Here is a 21,311-nt window from a genome sequence, read left to right as displayed (position 1 = left end):
TCCTCCTTGACCTCCTCCTCCTCCCCATCATTTGCATCAAAGTAGATTACATGTATCGAGCATTTAGTATTTATCTGGCATATTTCAAGTGCTTAACATGCATTGACTCATTTAATCCTCACGGTAGCCCTATAAGGTAACTGAAGCTCAGGGAGATTTAGTCATTTGCCAGCATTATGAGACTGTGAGCATGGGAGCAGGGATTTTCACCCAGCAAGGTTGGCTTGTGAGTTGGTGCTTCTACTACACATATAGCCTTTCAAGGCCGTATAACTAGTGAGTAGCAGAGCAAAGTGTCTAAGGCACTAATGAATGGACTTTTTAGTGATATAAGATGTTGTCTTTGCTATGTCCATGTCAACACTTTTATCAATGAGTTGAATCAAGTATGAAAAAGCAGTCCATCAGATTTTCAGAAGTCATGGAATAGGGGTATGAATAAGAAATACTTTGTACAACAGAAGCAGGATCCCAAAAGATTTGGGATGATGAAGGACGCCAAAAAGTTTTAACTTCAGAGGAATATAGGAAGCATTTCATGTAGGTCCCAAAACCAATTGCCAGAGGATGGGATGAAGAATGTATATAAGAGAACACAACTTGGGGGAGGTAGGGGTGGGGGAGATTTTTATGAAGTTGGTTCTACATGAATTAACATGCAGAGCTGCCCAGCTAATGCAAGTGAGCAAATGGTCCTCCTGTATTCTACATTACTTATGTCCACTGGACTCTCATCCCAGCAACAGTCAAGGCAGCTCTGGGCTCTCCAAAGTTCTTTACAGTGATGGCCTGGATCTTTCTTCCTCCTTTCTGACATGCTTTTGGTCTGATTCCCCATTTTGACCTCCTCCTTTGTCGTCACGACTTTGTTCCTGTCTCTGCCTTTTATTCTACACTTTTGTTTTGGCTTCTCCTAGCATTTGAATCTTGATTTTTTTCTATGGGAGTCTGAGTTGACTTGCCTCTTTGGCTCTCTGTCTTGTGCTGCATCAGGAGAAAATCTCTTATCATTTTTCCAGCCCGTCAGAGCTCAGCCCATGAAACGGACCTTCAGTGAGTATGTTGACAGCATCCCATCACCCTGCCAACACATATACCATGAGGAAAAGGTTTGGACCTTATCCAGAGGATTGCATCCAAGTCTGGCCAACCCCCTTCCTCACTGTGAGGGTATCTATGTAAATTGAAGTACATTATTAGTAAAAGGATAGGTTGGTAATAGACATGAACACTTGGTGATACATAGAATTACTGAAAGAGCCAGAGATGCTGAGGGAAAGGGGGATTATGGGCACAGCAGATCAATCTCAGGATATGTAGAGGATCCCACTGCGAAAGACTTTTTTTTGTCTTTCAGGCTTCTCTTGTGTGGCCCCTGGGAGCAGTCTAGCACCTGTGGGCAGAAGCTGTAGGGAAAAAGAGCGGATTTTATCTCTATAAGAAACTTTCTTGTGGTGAAAACTGTCTAGAGATGGAATGAGAAAGTGGTGAGCTCCCCATTATTGGAGGTGTTCAAGTATAGGCTGAGCGGTGACTTGTCATGAAAGTTCTATGACAGACCCAAACGTCAACGAGATGCTTAGATTCTTTGATCTCAGGTCAGTTCCACACAAGACAGGCTCTGGGTCAGTGAGGACCCCGTGGTGTTTTTGAACAGGTGGCAGGATAACAATGGTATATAAAATAAATGCAGAGAAAGACCTTCACATCAAGCCAACCCCTCCTCCCTACCTGTAAGTTTTCCACCTGAGTGAGCTCTGGCTCCAACTGCACTTGTCAACCTCCCATTATTAGAGCACAGATAAACGCTTCAGGCCACCCAAGCAGGAGAGGCCCACCTCAACTTAAGGGCTGCTCCATTTTAGTTTTCTGTAGCTGGAGATTGATTGAGTGTCACGCTTTTCCAGTCTTGGGCTTCTGAAAGGGCCCTATTCTCAATTGAACCCTACCCCCTCCTCCTTTCACAGATCAAATACCAAGTACATTGGACAGATAGAAGCTCGAATGAGAAAATACATTTTAATAAAACCCCACTGATTTTTGTGGATGCAAGTCAAGGAACAGGCACCTAAAGAGTCTTCCATCCCCTGCCGTCTCCCCCTTCTCTCCTGACCTACCCCGGGCGGTCATACATCGATTGGCTTCCTAGATAATAGATCGTGCCACCCGGCAGGGACCTCTGGGGACGCGCCGGGAGCTGGAAAAGTCGCACGCAGCAGCCCAACCCTGAGTTAATCAAACTAGCAACAGGATCTCAAGCAGCAGCGACGGCGGTGGCAAGAGTAGCGGTGGCGGCGGCGGCGGCGGCAGCATTATGCGTGATTACTGACAGGCACCAGCTGCTGCCGCCACAGCCGTCTCAAACGCACTATGTGGACTCTCCGATCTAGAGGCAGATTCCTGACTAATCCCAGAGGGCTGGCCCAGCCTGTGCTCCCCGGGCTGCTAGGAAGCGATGACCACTCTTGTTAACCCAAGTTGAAGAAAGCCAGGCTGTGCCTGGGAGCCGGGAGAGGCTGTACTCTTTAGAAGCCGCACAGGAGAGGAACATGAACTGAAGAGTAAACATGTATGGAAATTATTCTCACTTCATGAAGTTTCCCGCAGGCTATGGAGGTAAGTATCTCCCTTGGGCTTCACTGCTTGGACTTGTATGAGAGACTGAGAAGAAATTGGGAAATACGAATGACTGGATTAGTATTGAATTAAAAGGAGAACATATATGTTTATATGCATATATAGTGTGTATATAGCGTTTCTGTGCATGTGTGTGCACGCGTGCATGAGAGAGGAGAGGAGGCGAGAATGGTCGGTAGGTGAGGATACATTTGCATATCAGAATGAGGATATGGGGATATTCTAAGGAGAGAGTAAACCAACATGCTTGAGAATGTGTCTGAGACAAAGACAGAATAAGAGCATTGTTACAACCCAGTGTGTTTGTGTGGGTGTGAAAAGTGGAAGAGTTAACGGGGAATTACTATGATGTTCCTATTAGCCAACTTGTAATGAGAAAAAAATGTGATTAAAAAGGTTTTGCCTATCTTGGGGGTTCCTGGGATACTTTGTAACAAGGGCATGATTGTTTTACTCAAAAGCAGATTTCCCTGTAATTGGATTTTTAAAAAGAAAACATAGTGTTTTAATTTGTTACTGTGTTTTCCTTTCCCTGTTTTCTTTCCTTTTGATTTGCTAATAGCCTCTTCTCTCCTCCCCTGCTGCTGCCCCCAATTCTATTGCAAGGGTTGCTGCAATCACTTCCACTCTGGGGGTAGAGATCTGGGAATGGGGGGCTGGGGCTCTTAGAGAATTGGCAAACTGAAGATTCAAGTCACCGTGCCAGGCAGGGCAGCCCAGTCACACTTCACAGAAGCTTCCGGAGACTAGGTCCTTAGGCTGCCTTAACGCCCTAGCACATCCGTCCCAAGGATCCCTTGATTCAGTGACAGAAACAGTACAGCCGCCCAGCTCTGAGTAAATGGAAGCAACAGCTGACCAACTGGCCTCTTGCTTGTCAGTTGGAGGCATGTAGCTTATGTTGCTGGGAGCCAAAGGAAGATTCTGGCAGGCAAGACAAAGCAGAAATTCTTATAAGGTCTTGAGAATTGAAAAGTCCCTGCTCTCTGGACTTCCTCCGTGGACCAATTCATCAGAAGCCTTGGGAGTAAAGCTTGCCTAACTCAGCTGGGCAGAACCCTGTGGGAGGCATGGTAAAACACTGCAAGGTAGAAGCGATCTCTGTCACCAGGAGGTGTTAGACCTGGGAGTTTGCACATTCATTCAGGGTAGTTTTTATGAAGCAGGCATGGTGTTGGGCACTGGGAACACAAATGTGAATAAGACACAGTCTCTGCTCTTTGGGACTGGGGCAGGTTTGTTACACAGACACATTATAATACTGCATGGTGTGTGTAATAGCAAACGCCTGGGTAGGTTGTACTTGGACTTGAGGTGAGGGCCATGGAAATGCTCCCGAGGTGATGTTCAAGTTCTTTGGGCCAGTCTGATGACAGAGTGAGAGCGGTGGCCAAAGCTGTGTCCTGGGCATTTGATCTCTAGTCTATGTTTGGGCTCCAGATGTGAAAAGCCTCCTCAATTCCCACCTCAGTCCCATTCAGAGCTGAGAATTGCTTTTTCCTTTACATCTTAGTTCATTTGTGAGAGGTGCATGCTCATTTTTGGCCAGATTCGTGGGCCTCCCAAGGTCTGTGAGACTATGGCTTCATTAATGCCAAAGAACCCTTGTAGACAGTTGGGTGAATAAAAGAGTTGAAGCTAGAAATATTTAGGGAGAGAACTAAAGTAAGAGCCAGAGAAAGAAGATCTAGTTAAAATTCCATGGGGGCTGGAATCTTGGAATGTTAGCATCCTAAGGACCTGAAACAGTGTCTTAGGTTCTCATTTTATAGATGTGTAAAATGAGGCTCAAAGGAAGGCAGGGACTAGTCCAAGTTTACATGGGGCTGAGCTGCAGAACATTTCCAGAAAACCCCCTTACTCAAATTTATATTATTGCTTTAATATAGTGAAAAGAGCACGAGGAGGAGGGGGCAGTACTGAGTTTGGTTCCCAGTTTTTCACTTACTAGCTGTGTGACCTTAGGCAAGCTAGTGAACTTCTCTGAGCCTTAGCACCTTTCTCTCTAAAATGGGATTTATAATCTCATCCTTAGAGTATTGTGAAAATTAAATGAGCTAGCATGTGAAAAACAGCTGCTACAGTGTTGTCCATATATTTGCTACCTAATACAATATTTTCTTCCCCTCTATCTTGCTCAGGGACTAAAACACAAAATAGTTAAAAATCAGACATTATTGTACAATAATAAATATGGAATCTGGGAAAATAAAATTAAATCCACAAAGACCCTCACATTTTGCTGTCATAGATTTTCATAATTGTGGGGGCTCTGGTATTCAGTGTAATTAGATTTCAGATAGAAGGAAACACAGTGGTTCAGCTATGGAAGGAAATAGTTCAGTACAGCATAGGGAACTTGAGGGGAAAGGGTCATGTAGGTTGTCTACATGTCTCCTCTAACGCTACTTTTCCTTGTCATTCTTGAGGGAGGAGAACAATTATTTTGTTTAGTTCTGTTGACGTTTTCCATTTTGTTGGCATGCACCAGTTTAAGAGGAGGCCTAAATGCTGAGCCAAAGGACTCCACCCCCATCTGCAGGGAGGTCTGTTTGAGAACTTTCTGTGATGAGGGAGAGGGATAGAGGAGGACTCACCGGCAGGCATAGGGGAAATTGCAGGATCAGAGTGGACGTCACCTTCGGCCTCTAACTTCCCCTGCCCCAATGCAGCAAGTTGCACTGCACTTATTAAAATATTTGGTGTATAACCGCCTGCCCTTTTACATATTAGCACATGGAATTACAGAGGGTCCCCATGATTTGTATAAGAATCTCCAGGAAGGAAGGTCATCTTTTGGAAATAACACCAGAGATTTGTGTCTGGGACCATGCTTACCGGATGTCAGAGCATCATCTGACCAGTGAACAAGAGATTGCTCAGACTGGCCAAAGTGTGGTGGCTACCTGGGTGACAGTGGCTCCACAAAGGTGCCCAATCCCCCAGCTTTGGGCCCTACCATGTGATGATGAGAGAACCCTTCTCTTCTCCTTCACTGCCAAGTCCAGGGTTTGCCAGCTGCTCGGTAATAGGTTTGTTTTTCTGGGATGAGACAGTTGCTGTCTCTTAGAAGATGGCAAAACAAAGCCTGTAATCCCCCCATCCAATTGTGCAGTAATCCTCAGGGTGAGAAGGAGATCAGGGAGAGAGAGGACTTCTCCCATTTCATTTAACAAACACACTGTAACACTAATGCTCACTACCGTTGTAAGCACTTTACCAGCCTCGGCTCATGTAATCCTCATAACAACCCTAGGAGTGGGTACTGTTACCATTGTTCTCATACTCCTTTTAGAGATGAAGAAACAGAGGCATTGAGAAGTGAAATAACTTGCTTAAGGTCTCATAGCTAGAAAATGACACAGCCAGGGATTTGAACCCAGGCAGACTAGCTCCCAGAGTTCACACTGCTGAGCTGCCTCTCACAGCTTCTGTGAGTGACACATTTGTTCTGCAAAGCCAGGGGCAGCAGCACACCCCCAGGGAGCTCCTCGTGCCCCAATCCGACCTCAGAAATGCAGCCTCAGCACTGACTGGTTGTTGCAGAACCAATGAGCTGGTCATTGAGGAATAAGCTGCACGATAGGTTAAGAGACACTGAAGAGCAACAGTGATCTCTGCAGAATTAATTGGTGGCTTCTCTTGGGGACATACTGATTTACAAAAGACCTGTCCAACTGACCCTGGCCATTCATGTAGAATAATTGCTTTTTCACCTGAAAATAGCCATAGAGAAGGGATTGAGTTGGACGTGCTTTTATGTGTGCGTGTGCATGTGTGTGTATATGCTAGAACATATTTTTCCCCTCCACAGATATGTGGGTGGCTAATTGGAAACTATCGTGGGCATAAGTGGTTAAGGTTTATGTGGAAAGTAGTAACTGTTTATGAGATTTAGGAAGAAACATATTTAGTATAAACTATTTTCTAAAACATTTACAATCTCACCAAGATATAGAGAACTGAATAGCAACTGGGGGAAGAAATTGTGCAAAGAGTAATCTAAATGCCCCACCTCTTCCTTCCCCTCATTATGAAGCTTCTAGGTCTGCAGAGAACTTAGCCACCAGCATTGGATGGCGGGTGTGCCAGGGGCTCCCAGAGGAAGCTAGTGTTTTCTCCTCTTTTTAAAAGTAGAAGACATAAAGGCCCAGGGAATGAAGTGAATTTTCTAGAATGCATGGGCTTTGATGGCTCTCATGAGATTCAGTCCTGGCTCAGTGATCCTCAGAAGAAAGTGAAAATACAGGTTGAGTATCCCTAATCCAAGCATCTAAAATCTGAAATGCTTCAAAATCCAGAACTTTTTGAATGCTAAGATGATGCTCAAAGGAAAGGCTCATTGGAGCATTTTGGATTTCAGATTTCTTGATGATAGATGTTCAATTGCTAAGTATAATGCAAACATTCCAAAATAAAAAAAAATCCTAAATCCAAAACACTTCTGGTGTTAAGCATTTTAGATAAGAGATACTTAACCTGTATCAACTCATTTCATAACTGCAACACCACTTTAAGGTCGGTAGTTTTATTATCCCCATTATACAGATGCAAAAACTGGGGGACAGAGAAATTAATAACTTGCCAAAGGGAATTTGGTTTCTAAATGATACAAGTGGCATTCGAATATGAGGAAAAGCAGCAGATCCAGATTTTAATCCCAGCCCTACCATGTACTGTATTGTACTAGTCTGTAAATTCTTATAGCAGTTATCCAGCACAGCTCTTCCCACCCCTTCCCAATTCAATACTTGGCCTCTCCCAGGATTTTGACCCTGGGCCTTTCTCACTAGAACACTCCACAGTTTGACTCCAGCTCCTCACAAATTCAACTCCCAGTTTGGGTTCCCATCCTCAGGGCTCCCAGCGCAGCCTAATCTTCTTCTCCCTCCTTTTTCCACAAAAGAGCCACTCAGATACCAGGGATTAGCTAATATGCATTTCTTTTTCTTTTTCTTTTCTTTTCTTTTCTTTTTTTTTTTGAGACGGAGTCTCGCTCTGTCGCCCAGGCTGGAGTGCAGTGGCCAGATCTCAGCTCACTGCAAGCTCTGCCTCCCGGGTTCACGCCATTCTTCTGCCTCAGCCTCCCGAGCAGCTGGGACTACAGGCGCCCGCCACCTCGCCTGGCTAGGTTTTTGTATTTTTTTTTTTTGTAGAGAAGGGGTTTCACCGTGTTAGCCAGGATGGTCTCGATCTCCCGACCTCGTGATCCACCCGTCTCGGCCTCCCAAAGTGCTGGGATTACAGGCCTGAGCCACCGCACCCGGCCTGCATTTCTTATATTTGAATTATTATGAGCATTTTCAAAGGGACTTTCACATAAACATGTAGGCTGCACAATACCCTGAGATGGAATGGGAAGGTATTTTATACCTGTTTCACTGGTGCAAAGCTTTACATTTTAACAGATGTAGAAAACAAGATGTTAGACATTAAATTTCCAGTGAATGGGGAGCAGAGGGAAACTTTCTTCTGATGGGAAGGACACCTTCTCCGCTACAAAAGCTCTTTCTGGCTTCCTCAGTGGGGAAAATCAAGGAACATGTTGGGGAGTGGAGAGCATGTAGAAGAGGCCCTCCTTCTGCCCCTGGAGGCTCAGCCCTCTCAGCCTCTCAGTGGGAATGTGAGAATGAAAGTATGCATTAGCTGATGGGTTGATGCTGCTGCATGCTTCACGCAACCCCAGTTCGGACCAGCTGGCTAGCCTTTCGAAGCCACACAGGGCAGTTCCACCTGGATTCATGCGGCCCCCAGAGAAGGGCTGATGAGCTGCTCAGAGTGGGAGGTGGGGTTGCTTCTAGTACTTGAAGGAAGGGGGAAGGAGAGAGTGGCATCCCTGCCTCTCTCCCTCTCCTCCACCCCCCTCTTCCCCTCCCTCCCACTCCTCCCACCTCCCTTCACCCCCGCCTCCCTCCCCTAAAATCTGTAATGATGGAGGTAGTGAAAAGCAGCGAAAGATTGATAATCAGCCTCATTATTACCAGCATTATATATAATTATAGCAAAACCTCACTCATTTGGATCAATTGAGAGAAAAATCAGTCTAAATTCGTGACAAGTTGGCAGATTACTTTTAAATTACAATTTTATTACTTCTAAGTAACACATGTGAATAGTTTGTGTTTCAAGTACCACAAGCTAATGGTTACTCAGTGGGGATTTTAGAAAACCTGCTTTAAAAGATTCTTTTGTAATTAACACCCCGTTAATATGCTAATGTGCTCCTACCATGCTTTTCAAATTGCTTGAAAATGTATGTATCTTAAATAGACTCAACACTTTTACCATCTTATTTGCTCAACAAACATTTTTTATTATTGTTTTGTGAATGAACAAATACAAATTAGTTTATACCGTGACCAATTTAGTCACCAGTCTCAAATAATTATGTTGTAAATTAATAAGACCATGTTGGTTGCTTTTGTTTAGAAACCAGACTTTTAGAACTTGAAGAACCACCTCATTTTATGGAAGAGAGGTTGAGAGACTTGCCCAAGGGCACACAGGCAAAAACAGTAGGTCTTCTGGCTCCTGGGTCCAAGATTATTCCATCTGCTACATAATGCCTTACGTTCCCAAAACTCTTTATAAATATGTGCTATTTATTTCCATACCAATCACTGGGTTATCAGCCAAAAAATATTCGTTGAGCGCCTATTCTGTGCCAAGCCCTGTGCTTAATCCCCATATAATGGGGATAATAAAACTACCAGCCTTAAAGTGGTATTGTAGTTATGAAATGAGTTGACACAAGTTAAGTATCCCCTCATCCAAAATGCTTAACACCAGAAGTGTTTTGGATTTGGGAATTTCTTTTTATTTTGGAATATTTGCATTATACTTCCCAACTGAACATCTATAATCCAGAAATCTGAAATCCAAAATACTCCAATGAGCATTTCCTTTGAGCATCATCCTGGTATTCAAAAAGTTCTGGATTTTGAAACATTTCAGATTTTAGATGCTTGGATTAGGGATACTCAGTCAGAGTTGAGTCAATCTCAGCACTACAGATAGAGGGGCCCCTCCTGGAGGCCACCGTCTATTTCATTCAAACTTCAAACTGACAGTGTAGTCTGTAAGGCAGAAATTATTCCCATTAGACAGATTAGGAAACTGAGGTTCAGAATGATAAAGTGGCCCTTTTGAGGGCTTGCTGCAAATTGTTATAGACCTAGAATCTGAGTCTAGTCTAGCAGAATTTCTGTGAACATTTCTGCATATAATTAGTGACATTTGCTTGCACACCACCTTTCCCAGCCAGCACCAAATTATAGACCTTGCTGGTACAGATGGATATTATGCCATCCCTAACAAATGAGAGGCTCCAGGGGATCCTGCTAACGAGGACCGGCTGGCTGTCCCTTTAAGCCAATTCCTTATACTGGTACATCATGTACCAGTTAGTCCATGAAGGCAGATGTCAATGAGTGTTTGAAGCAGATGCCAATGAGGGTGCCCCCAGTTCTCTCCTCATTCTTGAAGTCCTTGAACATCAATTATGTGCACACCCAGCTCTTGAATCCATGACCTCTGTCCATTTCTCTCTCTGGATTTCTTGTTCAGATAGGCTCTATCTGAACGAGGCAACCTCTATAGATTGTCTTCTAAAGATGGCAGTCATCTTCAAATACAGAGAACTATATTCCTAGTCCCATGTTACCACTGGGTAATATTCAGAACATTATCTGTTCTCAGGTTCTAAATCCCTGAATTCTTTGAATCCATTCACTTAAACTCAGCCCTAAGAAAAATTTGCAGAAATAATTAATCTCCAAATGTTTTGAAGGCGTCAGAGCTTGTAACTAGTTTATACATTCTGCCAGGGCAGGGAATGGGCTTCATGCTCTTGGTGTCTTACACAACCCATGTACAAGCAGATGCTTAGCCAGGGATGCTGGCTGACTGACTGACTGGCATTCTCCATCAGTCTAGGACGTTCTTCCCCTCCTCTCCAACCTCTGCTCTCCACATCCCTGGGGCTGTGAAAACACAGATACTGTGAGCCCTGAACCCTCCAGGAGGCTGCTTCCCCATGACACTAGTGACCAATAAAGAGAAAAGGAGGAACAAAGGAGATGTTGAGTCACAGAAATGAAACCCAGGCAACCAGCCTATAAGAAACACTTCAAAATACTCATTAAGCACTTTGTTTCCCGTTCCTCTGACATCTTTTAAATGCTTTTTGAATTAAAGATGATAACAGGCCTCTTCACTTTTCAAGTTTGGATGTTAATTCTGAAATCCCAACAGGAGTTTGGGATTGACCTTTAACCTTGAAACTCTTGTTGTCCCCCTACTTCTGCCCCCATCTGGTTACAGTAGCTGATAAAAGAGGGCAAGGAACTCCAGGTTGTTCCATTTGCATTTGAGGAAATGGGGGGTGGGGGTGGGTCAGGACTTCTCAAGGTCACCGCCTGGGGCGAGGGTCTCCTGAAAATGATAGGAGTTGGAAGTCCCAGGTCATGGCTCCCTTTCTGTCTGACCTCATGAGTGCCTGCACTGGGATGATTTGTGAAAACATAATTTTCTGAAAATGGTGTTCCCTCCGAGGCAGAATCCATGTCTTATTTACTTTGTCAGCATCTCATAGTGTGCCATCTGACACTTTAAGAACAGGCCAATCTCCTCTAAGAAAAAGGCACATACCAAATTCTAGCTAAATTTAGTGCCATAGTCTCCAGATTTTCTGTAGAAAAGGGAACTAACTTTTATTATGTGTTTATAATTTTCCAGGCTTGATTTTATTTAACCCTCACACTGTGGAAGGTTAACCCTTGTGGTTGGTAGCATTGAGCTATTTTACCAAAGGGTGGGAGGAGGACTCACTGTGGCTCAGCCCCCTCTACTCCCTTTCCTGCCACCCCAGGTGGCTCCAAGGGGACTCAGGGGAACTCAGTTTGAAGACCACAAACAGCCACAGGTCCTGGGCAAGCTGTACCTGCTTTCCCCAGTGTCCTTGCTTGTAACTGAGGGGTTGAACTCGATGATCTGCTGGCCCCTCTGTGTAGCTTTGACAGTCAATCCAGCTTGGTGACAGGGAAGCTGGAGGAAGAGCAGTGTGGTGCTAAGGTGTTGGGGATCACTACTAACTGAAGAGCAATCAGAAACGGTAATGGTAATAGAACTTCTCCAGAATGATCCCCTAGAGGTCTGCAAGCTTATTGGAATGCAGCCATATCTGTGTGCCTTAGCTTACACATTGACTGTGGCTGCTTTCACACTACAAAGGATATTGTGAGTAGTTGTCACAGAGACGGTACAGCCAGCAAGACTGAAATGCTTACTGTCTGACCCTTGAAAGAAAAAGTTTGCCAACCTCTACTCCAGAATGCAAAATCGGGTTCCACATATTAAAATAAGTTGAGGTCCACCTGGAAAAATATTTTAATCCTTGTTTTATTAGCAACTTTGGGGGCCCAGTCCCGTGCCCCCCACTCCTAGTCATTTTGTTCATTTGCTGCAATTATGTGTGTTCTAAAGGAAAAGAATGCATTATGATCCATAAGTAAGTTGTAAAGAGCATAGGGTAAGAATTGAGTATCTTAGTTGTTCTTACACATAGTCCACCCATTTTGGGCTTATCTGGGCTTACCTTCCACTATCTCTCTTCCACTCTGGCAAGTGGCAAGCACAGTGCAGGAGTTCAGCACAGCAGCCCCGGCACGAGACTGCCTGGATTTGGATCCTGGCCCTGCTTTTTACCAGCTAGAAGGTCTTGGCAGTTTGCTTAATCTCCCTGTGGCTCCACTTTCCTGTCAGTAAAATGGGGATGAGGATACTAATAGTACCTTATTTCCAAGGGCCCTTGAGAATATTAAACAAGATGATGCATGCCATGCCCTTGGAAGGGTGCATGGCACATAGTAGGTGCCTAACAAATATTAGCCACTCCAAGCTGAGTATCCCTTATTGGAAATGCTTGTGAATCAACATATTTCAGATTTTGAATCTTTTTTTGATTTTGGGATATTTACATTATATACTTACTGGTTTTGCACTCCTAATCCAAAAATCCCAAATACTCCAATGAACGTTTCTTTTGAGAGTCATGTCAGTGCTGAAAAAGTTTTGGATTTTGAAACATTTTGGATTTGGGATTTCTGGATTAGAGATGCTCAACATGTATAAAGTGTTTAGAACCATGTCTGGCTTGTGGCAGTTGCTCAGTAAATATTAGTTATTGTTATTGTTACACAACAGAGGCGGTGACAGTCAGTTGTTGGTTGAAGTGCCTGTGCCTGGCAATCTCCTGCTGACCTTGCTGAGCAGCATGTCTGTGTTAAGAGTCGAGCCGGGAAAGGATATATGAGTAAATTTGCTACAGACAAAGAAAAATAAGCCACGTGTCTGAGCATCCTGTGATTGCTGGGCTTTCACACCATATCCCTCCCTTGGAGGAACAGAGGCAGGCTTTGGTGTGTGACACTTCCACCGTGGGAGAGATCAGAGTGGGACAGGGCCCCATGGTGCTCCCGTGACTTCATATGGAGACTCCTGACTCTGAAAAATGCCAAGTCTTTAGCTCTGTCCCTTTCCCCATGGGTGGGCATTAGCCATTATCAATGATTCATTACAAGTTTCCATTCCAACCTGAAGAGGGTTGCTAATGGGAGAGCAAACTCTCTACCCTTCCTGGCACAGCAGCAAAGGGGTGGAAACACCAAGCCATTTGCTACCTTGTCTGGCCAGTCAGAAAAACTGCATGCTTGACATTTTGCTTTTATTGGCTGAGGATGAGGTTGCTAAGCAACTTCCTTACCTTGGTAAGAATTCTGTAGTTCTAAGCACCCTGGCTTTTGTGTCCCCTTTCTCAGTAAGTCTCTCTCTCTCTCTCTCTCACACACACACACACACAGACACACACACACACACAGACACACACACACACACGCAATGCAATTCATTGTTTAGAGATTGGGGTTCTGGTAAACATCAGGGACATTGCTTTCTTATGCAAATAATTTCTGTTGATAAACTTTATACCTAGTTATATAAATTAATTAACAAAAAATTAATGACTTCATAGTCTCAGGAGCTCTCAGCAGTCCTCTGAGTTAGGCCTATTTGTCTCAATTTATGAATGAGGAAACTGCAGTTTATAGAGGTCATGTTCCTTGCTCAAATTTACATAGGTGAAAAGTGGCAGAACCTCAACCTAGAACTCTTTGACTTCCGAGCTCTTGTCTCCTCCTTAGTCCTGCATCCCTGAAACTATATTGCCATCAATGAACACAGGGACTTTTGGAGTCATTGTAGAGTTATGCACTCTACAGATTCCCTTCTCAGTTTTGGCTCCTGGTGACATTCTTAGCACCTTTAATTGGAATGCCAAATGGTTTGAAGGCCTAACATGGTCCAGTTGATGGTGACAGGTACCCCTCAGCACCTGGTCCAGACTCAGACCATTCCAGACCACCAACACCTGCACTTCTTTCTTTTCAGTGCCAATGAGCCAGGTCCTACCCAATGCTCATGAAACATTAGTGCTGGAAGGGATCTTACAGGTCACTGAGTGCCAGCTCCTTACTGGGGGAAACGAGACCCAGGAGGATGTAATGCTATTCTTGGGTATGTTACCAGGAGAGAAGAAAACCTTTTGAGGAACTCCACTAGCGCTTTTTTATTAGATAAGTTATTTTGCAAATAAAATCATTGCCTGAGCAAAGAGAATGAACTCTGCAGCCTACAGACTTGATGCATTTTCCAGGCATCTGGCATAGGTGGCTGGAAGATCAAGAGGGCACAGGGGAAGGCAGGGAGCAAGGTTGATGGGATGCCAGGGCCAGGGGTCACGTCACAGAGTGAATTGGACTGAGAGACTGGATCAGGCCGTTTGTGCTGTTGGTATCTTGTGCTACAAGATACCTCAGACTAGGTAATTTATAAATAATAGGAATTTATTGCTCACAGTTCTGGAGACTTGGAAGTTCAGGATCAAGATGCGAGTGGGTTCGTGTCTGGTGAGGGCCACTCTCTGCTTCCAAAGATGGTGCCTCACATGATGGAAGGGATGGAAAAATGGACAAATGGCGTATCCTCTGATGCAGAAGAGATGAAAGGGTCAGGCAGTTCACTGAAGTCCTGTCTTATAAGGGCATTACTCCCATTTGTGAGGGTGGGGCCCTCATGGCCTACTTACCTCCAAAAGGCCCCACCTGTTACTACTCTCTTATAGTTTAAATTCCAGCACAAATTTTGGAAGGACACATGCATTTAAATCATTGCAAGGACCAAAAGGGAGCATTAGGGAAAACCTTGACTTCAGATTTGGACTAGACTTATCCTAGGCTGAGGGCTAGACAGAGTTTACCCTGGATCAATTTGCAATAAACACCACTCATCCTTCAAACAGGAGCCTGCCTACTTGCAGCTGGTGCTGAAGGGAAACCTGTCAGTTTTCTGCCTAGTTCATAGCTTAACCAGAAGGCTCTTGATGGAGAAGGAAAAGAAATAAGATATAATCAGGTATCTGGAAAACTTGTGGTGCCTATTGATATTAGCTATAGTTTCGATGGGGCTGTGGGGAAAAAAAAAAGGAATGAGAGAGGCTGACAAAGACATCACAGACAGGTATGCATTAGTGTCTATTTGGGAGAATAGATGAATTTTCCATTGAGAAACACTTTTGTCATAAAAGTTATTGTTTTCCAACTTGTCTAAAAGCAAAGTTATTTATTTCTAAGAACTACTGGGCCATTGTGAGAGGCAAAGAACTAAAATGCATTTGTCTAAGATGTATTTGCCTTTTAAAATTCTATTTTATTTTTTAAAATGTAGTTATAAAATAGCCCACCTCTTCTGGGTCATTGACTCAACAGAAATAAATCACATTTTAAAGGCCATTGATAGCCAAACTTTAACTCATTATTTCATTGTATCTCAACAATGTACCATTCTCACCACTGCCCCGAGTAGTCAAGTTGCCTTACTTCTTATTAATAATGATAACAACAAAAATGTACTTTAAATTTCAAATCACTTTCACATCATTATCTCATTTTATTTTTGAAACAACTCATGAGTTATTCAAAGTCCATATTTGTATATTTTTGTGCAGGTTGATGTTTCTTAAACATCATTCCTTTGCATACTATTTTCATGATATTTTATATATCCTCTGTACTCAGACTTTTTCTTAAATCAATTTACTGTTTTTAAGAAAGCTTAAATAGCTATCTTTGGGAAGATAATTTTATAACAAAAAACGAGAGCTCAGTCCCTCTTGATAAATAACAGGAAACAAAACATAAATATAAAACTATTAATTTTCTTTTAAGTTTGCTGACATACCACTTAAAATGTCCTTTGTCACTGGTGGCAGAGGGATCACACCCTGGAACTCTTGAATTGATGAGTGTGAAGCAAACTCTTGCTCTTGCCTGTCCCCTCAGTCTAGGCCTGATGTCAGGCTTTGGTTCTTGACCCTGGGGGATAAAGAAATAGGAGGCGCAGTCTCTCTCAGATCTGTTTAAAGCAGAATAAAAAGGAAAGTTGCAGGGTGGTCTGGTCTGTTTTTGGCAAGCCTAAGCAAGAAGGGAAAGTCAATTTCCTTCAGATAGCTTGGTCATGGGGGAAGGACAGCTGTCTTCCCAGTGGAATTCATGGCTCCTCACCCATTGAGTCAGGGCTGGCTCCTAACTCACCTGTCACACTTTATCTTAGTAACAGACTCAAGGTATACATTGACTCGTTAAATGTCACAGCCCCCAGGGCCTCAGGAGAGTCTAAAACTGCTCTTTCCAATGAGTGGCCATCTGAAAAGAGTCTCTTGGTTTCCTTGGCTTTGAGTTCTTGAGTGCTGCCCTCTTTTCTCTCCTTCAGATGAACTTTCAGCTTGAGATCACTTCATAATTGAGTCATCTTGTACTCTTGGTGCAGATGGCTCTCCAATCGTCTTTGCTGTCCTTGACAATAAACACAGAGGAGAGCGTGGGTTTCAGATTGGCAGTTTGAATCGAGGCTTTGCAACTAACTACCTAGGCAGTGCCAGGTAATCTGATAGAGATGGAGAAACAAAACTGGGTGTGGTTTTTTCCTTTCTGTTTAGTGGGAAAGACAGGGGAATAAACAAATATGGTGATACAGTATAACAAATGCTAAGATACAAGTAAGGACAGACACTTTTAGGAGACAAAAAACGGCAGCAGACCAGACCAGGAACACCAGGAAAAGCTTCCTGAAGGAGGTGGCACTTAAGTTAGACCTTGAAGGTTGAATAAGAGCTTCTAGACAGTGGAGGCAGAGGTAAGTCACCCTGGAACGGCGAATGGTATGGGGTTAGATGGAGCCTAAGTTTTCTCATCTGCAAAAGGCTGAAATGATCTTCATAGGCTTATTGTCAGGATAACATTATGGAAATTGTCTGATGCTATTGAGAACAAATAATAAATATTTGAGTTATTCATTTTAACCACTTTGTCACTCCCCTGTGGGCCCGCAGCATGTATTTCCTCCTTGATTGTGGTACTTAGGACATGGGGTGTTGGGATTTACCTGTTTATGAGGTAATCGTCCCTGATAGACCAAAGCTCCATAGGTAGAACGAGGGTCACAGCTTCCTTGGAGTGACTTCCTTCTACAAGTAGTCCTTAACTAAGCTAGCAGAAGCTCCAAGAGAAACTGCAGGTTGACATTTTTTTCCAGTGGGTTGTTTATGTTTAAGAATGGTTTCACAGTTATATTTCTGACACTTCCTGCTCTCCTCCAGAACTTGAAGGAAGCCAGTTTTTCCCAGCATCCTATTCCTAACACTACACTTGGCACCCACTGATGTTGCCCAAAGGCTTAGGACAATGCCTTGCATGTAGTAGGCACTCAAGAAGTATTTGTTGAATGAATAGTGAACTACATAAAGTTAGGCATATGACTTCCTCTACTCCTTATCACATCTGCTTGGCAAGGTGTCTGACCCACAGCAGCCATCTGAGAATGGGGTAACTTCTCCAGCAGGCCGTGCTTACTGAGCACTTAATCCTCTCCCTTTCTATCCATGTGGACAGCGTGGGTGCCATGGGTGTGCCGCTACTGTGCACATGGCTTCTTCGCATCTGTTCTTGCATGCTAGCTGCACAGGGATCTAATGATGTGATCCATGGTAGGCTGCCCTGTGGTGTTTTCTAGTCTCTGCTTTGCTGCCACAGATCCTAAAGTTTATAGCTCCTCTCTTCTGGAGAGAATGTTCCGTGCGGGGCTCCCAAGATGACAGGAGGGCACTCTCCTGTTTCATCTCGAGTTTGCTACTGACTACAGGGGAATGTGGGTTCAATTTATTGGAAGAAAGTGGTACTGATGATCTCCTCACCCAGACCCTGTTCTACAAGACACTTTTGGTTGCAGCATTCTACTCTTGGAGGCAGAAATGGTCTCAGCAGTCCGGTCTGCACTTGCCTTCCTGTGTTTCCTGGGCTTCTGTGGTCATAAAGCCGTGCCTAGCCATTCCAAGTCTTCTCCTCTGAGTGCTAATTAACCCTGTGCTATAGAGAAGGACAGGACAAGAACATCATGTACATAAAGCCTCAATAGATATAGGAAACTAGGGGTATGACAACAGCCACTGCCTTCCCCATCATTATTATGCAATGTGACCTCTGACGTCAACGACTGTGTGCTCTTCAGCTCTGAATCCCTAGCACCTGGCACCCTAATAAATGTTTGTTGCATATACATGAATGAATCTCAGCCCTGCCCCAATTCTCAGAGCAATATGAGTTCTAGGCAGGGAATTCTGGAGCAGCCTGGGAACCTACTTGCTCTCCCCATCTGAGGTTTGGTATAGACTCACCTTCCCAGGCCAGGCCACAGTCACTCAGGCCAGGAGTTTGTGGGCTGTGCCCCTTGTTGCACTGGCCATGGATCCAGCATCACCCAGAGTGGATTCCAAGCTGGGCTCCAGAGAACATCCATGCTTATTTCTATGCTAGGCCAGGCCCTCTCCCCTCTGTGTCCCTCACTTGTCTTTATACCACCAGGGTAGTGTAGGGGAGAGCACCTAGGGCTCACAGATGTGTAGGTGTGGCTAAAAAGAGGGGCAAGATACAGGAAAGAAAAGGGGGCTGAGCCTCTGTCCCCCAGGGCCCATTTCGATGCCCCCCAACCTCCCACCACCTATATTCTTCTTCTCCTTACAGGCTCCCCTGGCCACACTGGCTCTACATCCATGAGCCCATCAGCAGCCTTGTCCACAGGGAAGCCAATGGACAGCCACCCCAGCTACACGGACACCCCAGTGAGTGCCCCACGGACTGTGAGTGCAGTGGGGACCCCCCTCAATGCCCTGGGCTCTCCGTATCGAGTCATCACCTCTGCCATGGGCCCACCCTCAGGAGCACTGGCAGCACCTCCAGGAATCAACCTGGTTGCCCCACCCAGCTCTCAGGTAGGTGTTCTTCCTCTCCAAGGCCTTTCCAGACATCTTACATGGTCTCACCCAGGCTGCTCCTGGAGCAGAACCAGCACTCAGCAGGTGCACAATGTGTGCTTGGTGAAGGGGTTGGATGGTCTCTGCAGACATCCTTCAGGCAGGGCCTTCATTGCATGTGTCCTCAGGCTGAGCGGTCCTGAAGAACTGACAACTCCTCATGGTCCAGGAGACTGTGACCAAAAGGGAGCCTGCCTTGTGGTTTCAGTAGTTCAGCCCTGGCTGTGATTTCAACATCTCTCAGGGTTGTTTGTGTCATTAGCAGAGTGGACCTCTTTCATTCTTCTCAATTCAATCATGAGCACTTATTGAGTCACTGAAGTGCCATGTGCTCTTGTTAAAGGCAATGCAGAAATGATCAGGATATGGCCATTGCTTTTCAGGAGCTTACAACAGAGAGGAGAAATAGACAGGTATAGCAATGGATAAATTGAGAACAAGGCAGACTGCGTTACATGCTGTCTCTGGGACTATGGGAAGTTGGGAAGGAAACTTTACCTTAATTTCGAGTGCCTTCTGCTATGATGGAGGAGAAGAGATATTTGCATGGTACATGGTAGGTTGCTACTCTGCAGAGCCTATAGGATGACCAGATGTCTTTACTTCCTTCTAGTAATACCACACTAAGGTGGTAATGGTTGGCTATTGCTGCAATAACGCTGCATAACAAAAAATTCCCAAACACTTATCTTCTCACTCATATATCTACCTTAGACTAGGACAGATGGCTCTGCTTCAGATGGTGAGCGAGTGGGCTCAGCTATAGGCTCCTCATGTTTCAGTTGGAGCAGCAGCTACCTGGGGCATGCTTTTCTCATGGTGTATCATAGAAATGTGAAAGTCCAAACCCAACCCAGAAAGCACAGTGAAGTCTCTGCTCAAATCATGCCCACTGATATTCCATCAGCGTAAGAAAACCAAATGACTGATTCAGGCCAGGCGCAGTGGCTCATGCCTGTAATTCCAGCACTTTGAGAGTCCAAGGCGGGTGGATCACAAGGTCAGGAGGTCAAGACCATCCTGGCTAGTAAAGTGAAGCTTTGTCTCTTCTAAAAATACAAAAAATTAGCCGGACATGGTGGCAGATGCCTGTAATCTCAGCTACTCAAGAGGCTGAGGCAGGGGAATAGCTTGAACCTGGGAGGCGGAGGTTGCAGTGAGCTGAGATCGTACCACTGCACTTCAGCCTGGGCAACAGAGTGAGACTGTATTTCAAAAGAACAAAACCAAACAAAACAAAATTTGTTTTCCAACATTGGTGGGATAAGGAAGAAGGCTGTGTCTATACTACTGGGAGGTACTGCAGAGACACGATGCAAAGAATATGAAGAATGAAAAGGAGTGAAGTATTAAGAACAATAATCCCATCTGCCATACCTTCTTCTTTCCCTGCATAATAGCCAGGGTTCCTGCTGCCCCAACTACCAGCACACCTAGAGGCAGAACTGGCAGGTCCTTTACATGTCAACTTGACTGTGCCATAGGATGCCCTCATATTTGGTTAAACATTGTTCTGGGTGTTTCTGAGACGGTGCTTTTGGATGAGATGAACATTTAAATAGGTAGACTGAGTAAAGGAGTTTGCTTTCTCTAATGTGAGTGGGCATCATCCAATTAGTTGAAGATCTGAATAGAACAAAAAAGCTCACCCTCCTCTGAGTAAGAGAGAACTTTCCTGCCTATGACCTTTGAACTGTGACATCATTTTTTTCCTGTCTCTGAACTTGAACTGAAGCATTTGCTCTTCCTGGGTCTCAAGCCTGCTGGCCTTTGGAGTGTGCCATGAGCTTTTTTGGGTCTCCAGCTTGCTGACTCACCCTGTTGGTCTTGGGACTTATCAGCCTCCAAAATCATGTGAGACAATTGCTTATAATAAAATTTAAAATACATACATACACACACACACACATGCACACACGCCTCCTATAGATTCTGTTTCTTTGGAGATCACTGACTAACGCAGTCCCAAAGCCTCCTTCAAATACAGTTTTGAAGAGGAGGCAGGGCTCCTTTTATGTCAGCATTTTCTGCTACTCCAGAGAGAACTTCAGTAACCATGCCTGGAGTCTCCTCTGAGATACCTCATATTCTAGGGGTCTGAAAGCAAATTCTTGTGGAGTTATAGCATAGAGCCAGTAAGGACTTCAAAAATGTATTGCTCCATGGATTAGGTAATTAGGAAACTGCCTTAGAGATAAACTAGTGTAGGGATTCCAGGAGCTGGGGCCAGTCAGGTAACACAGGTGAGTGAATG

At 44.5% G+C, this 21,311-nt stretch overlaps 1 protein-coding gene across 2 annotated transcripts in view; it reads left to right on the top strand.

Moving 5' to 3' along the window:
• The first annotated feature begins 2,184 nt into the window (after window positions 1-2,184).
• Window positions 2,185-21,311, top strand: part of RXRG (retinoid X receptor gamma) — a 44,787-nt gene continuing 25,660 nt past the window's right edge. The window contains exons 1-2 of one of the 2 annotated variants that reach the window (XM_010373363.2): window positions 2,185-2,616; window positions 18,768-19,015. In XM_010373363.2, coding sequence (XP_010371665.2) covers window positions 2,568-2,616; window positions 18,768-19,015 — 297 coding nt within the window. In that variant the 5' untranslated portion in view covers window positions 2,185-2,567. The remainder of the gene's footprint in view (window positions 2,617-18,767; window positions 19,016-21,311) is intronic. The other variant, XM_010373364.2, reaches the window with a different exon arrangement.

Source organism: Rhinopithecus roxellana, chromosome 8 (genome assembly GCF_007565055.1).
Source record: "Rhinopithecus roxellana isolate Shanxi Qingling chromosome 8, ASM756505v1, whole genome shotgun sequence".
NCBI classification, from domain to species: domain Eukaryota; kingdom Metazoa; phylum Chordata; class Mammalia; order Primates; family Cercopithecidae; genus Rhinopithecus; species Rhinopithecus roxellana.
This window is presented reverse-complemented; position numbering and strand designations above follow the sequence as displayed.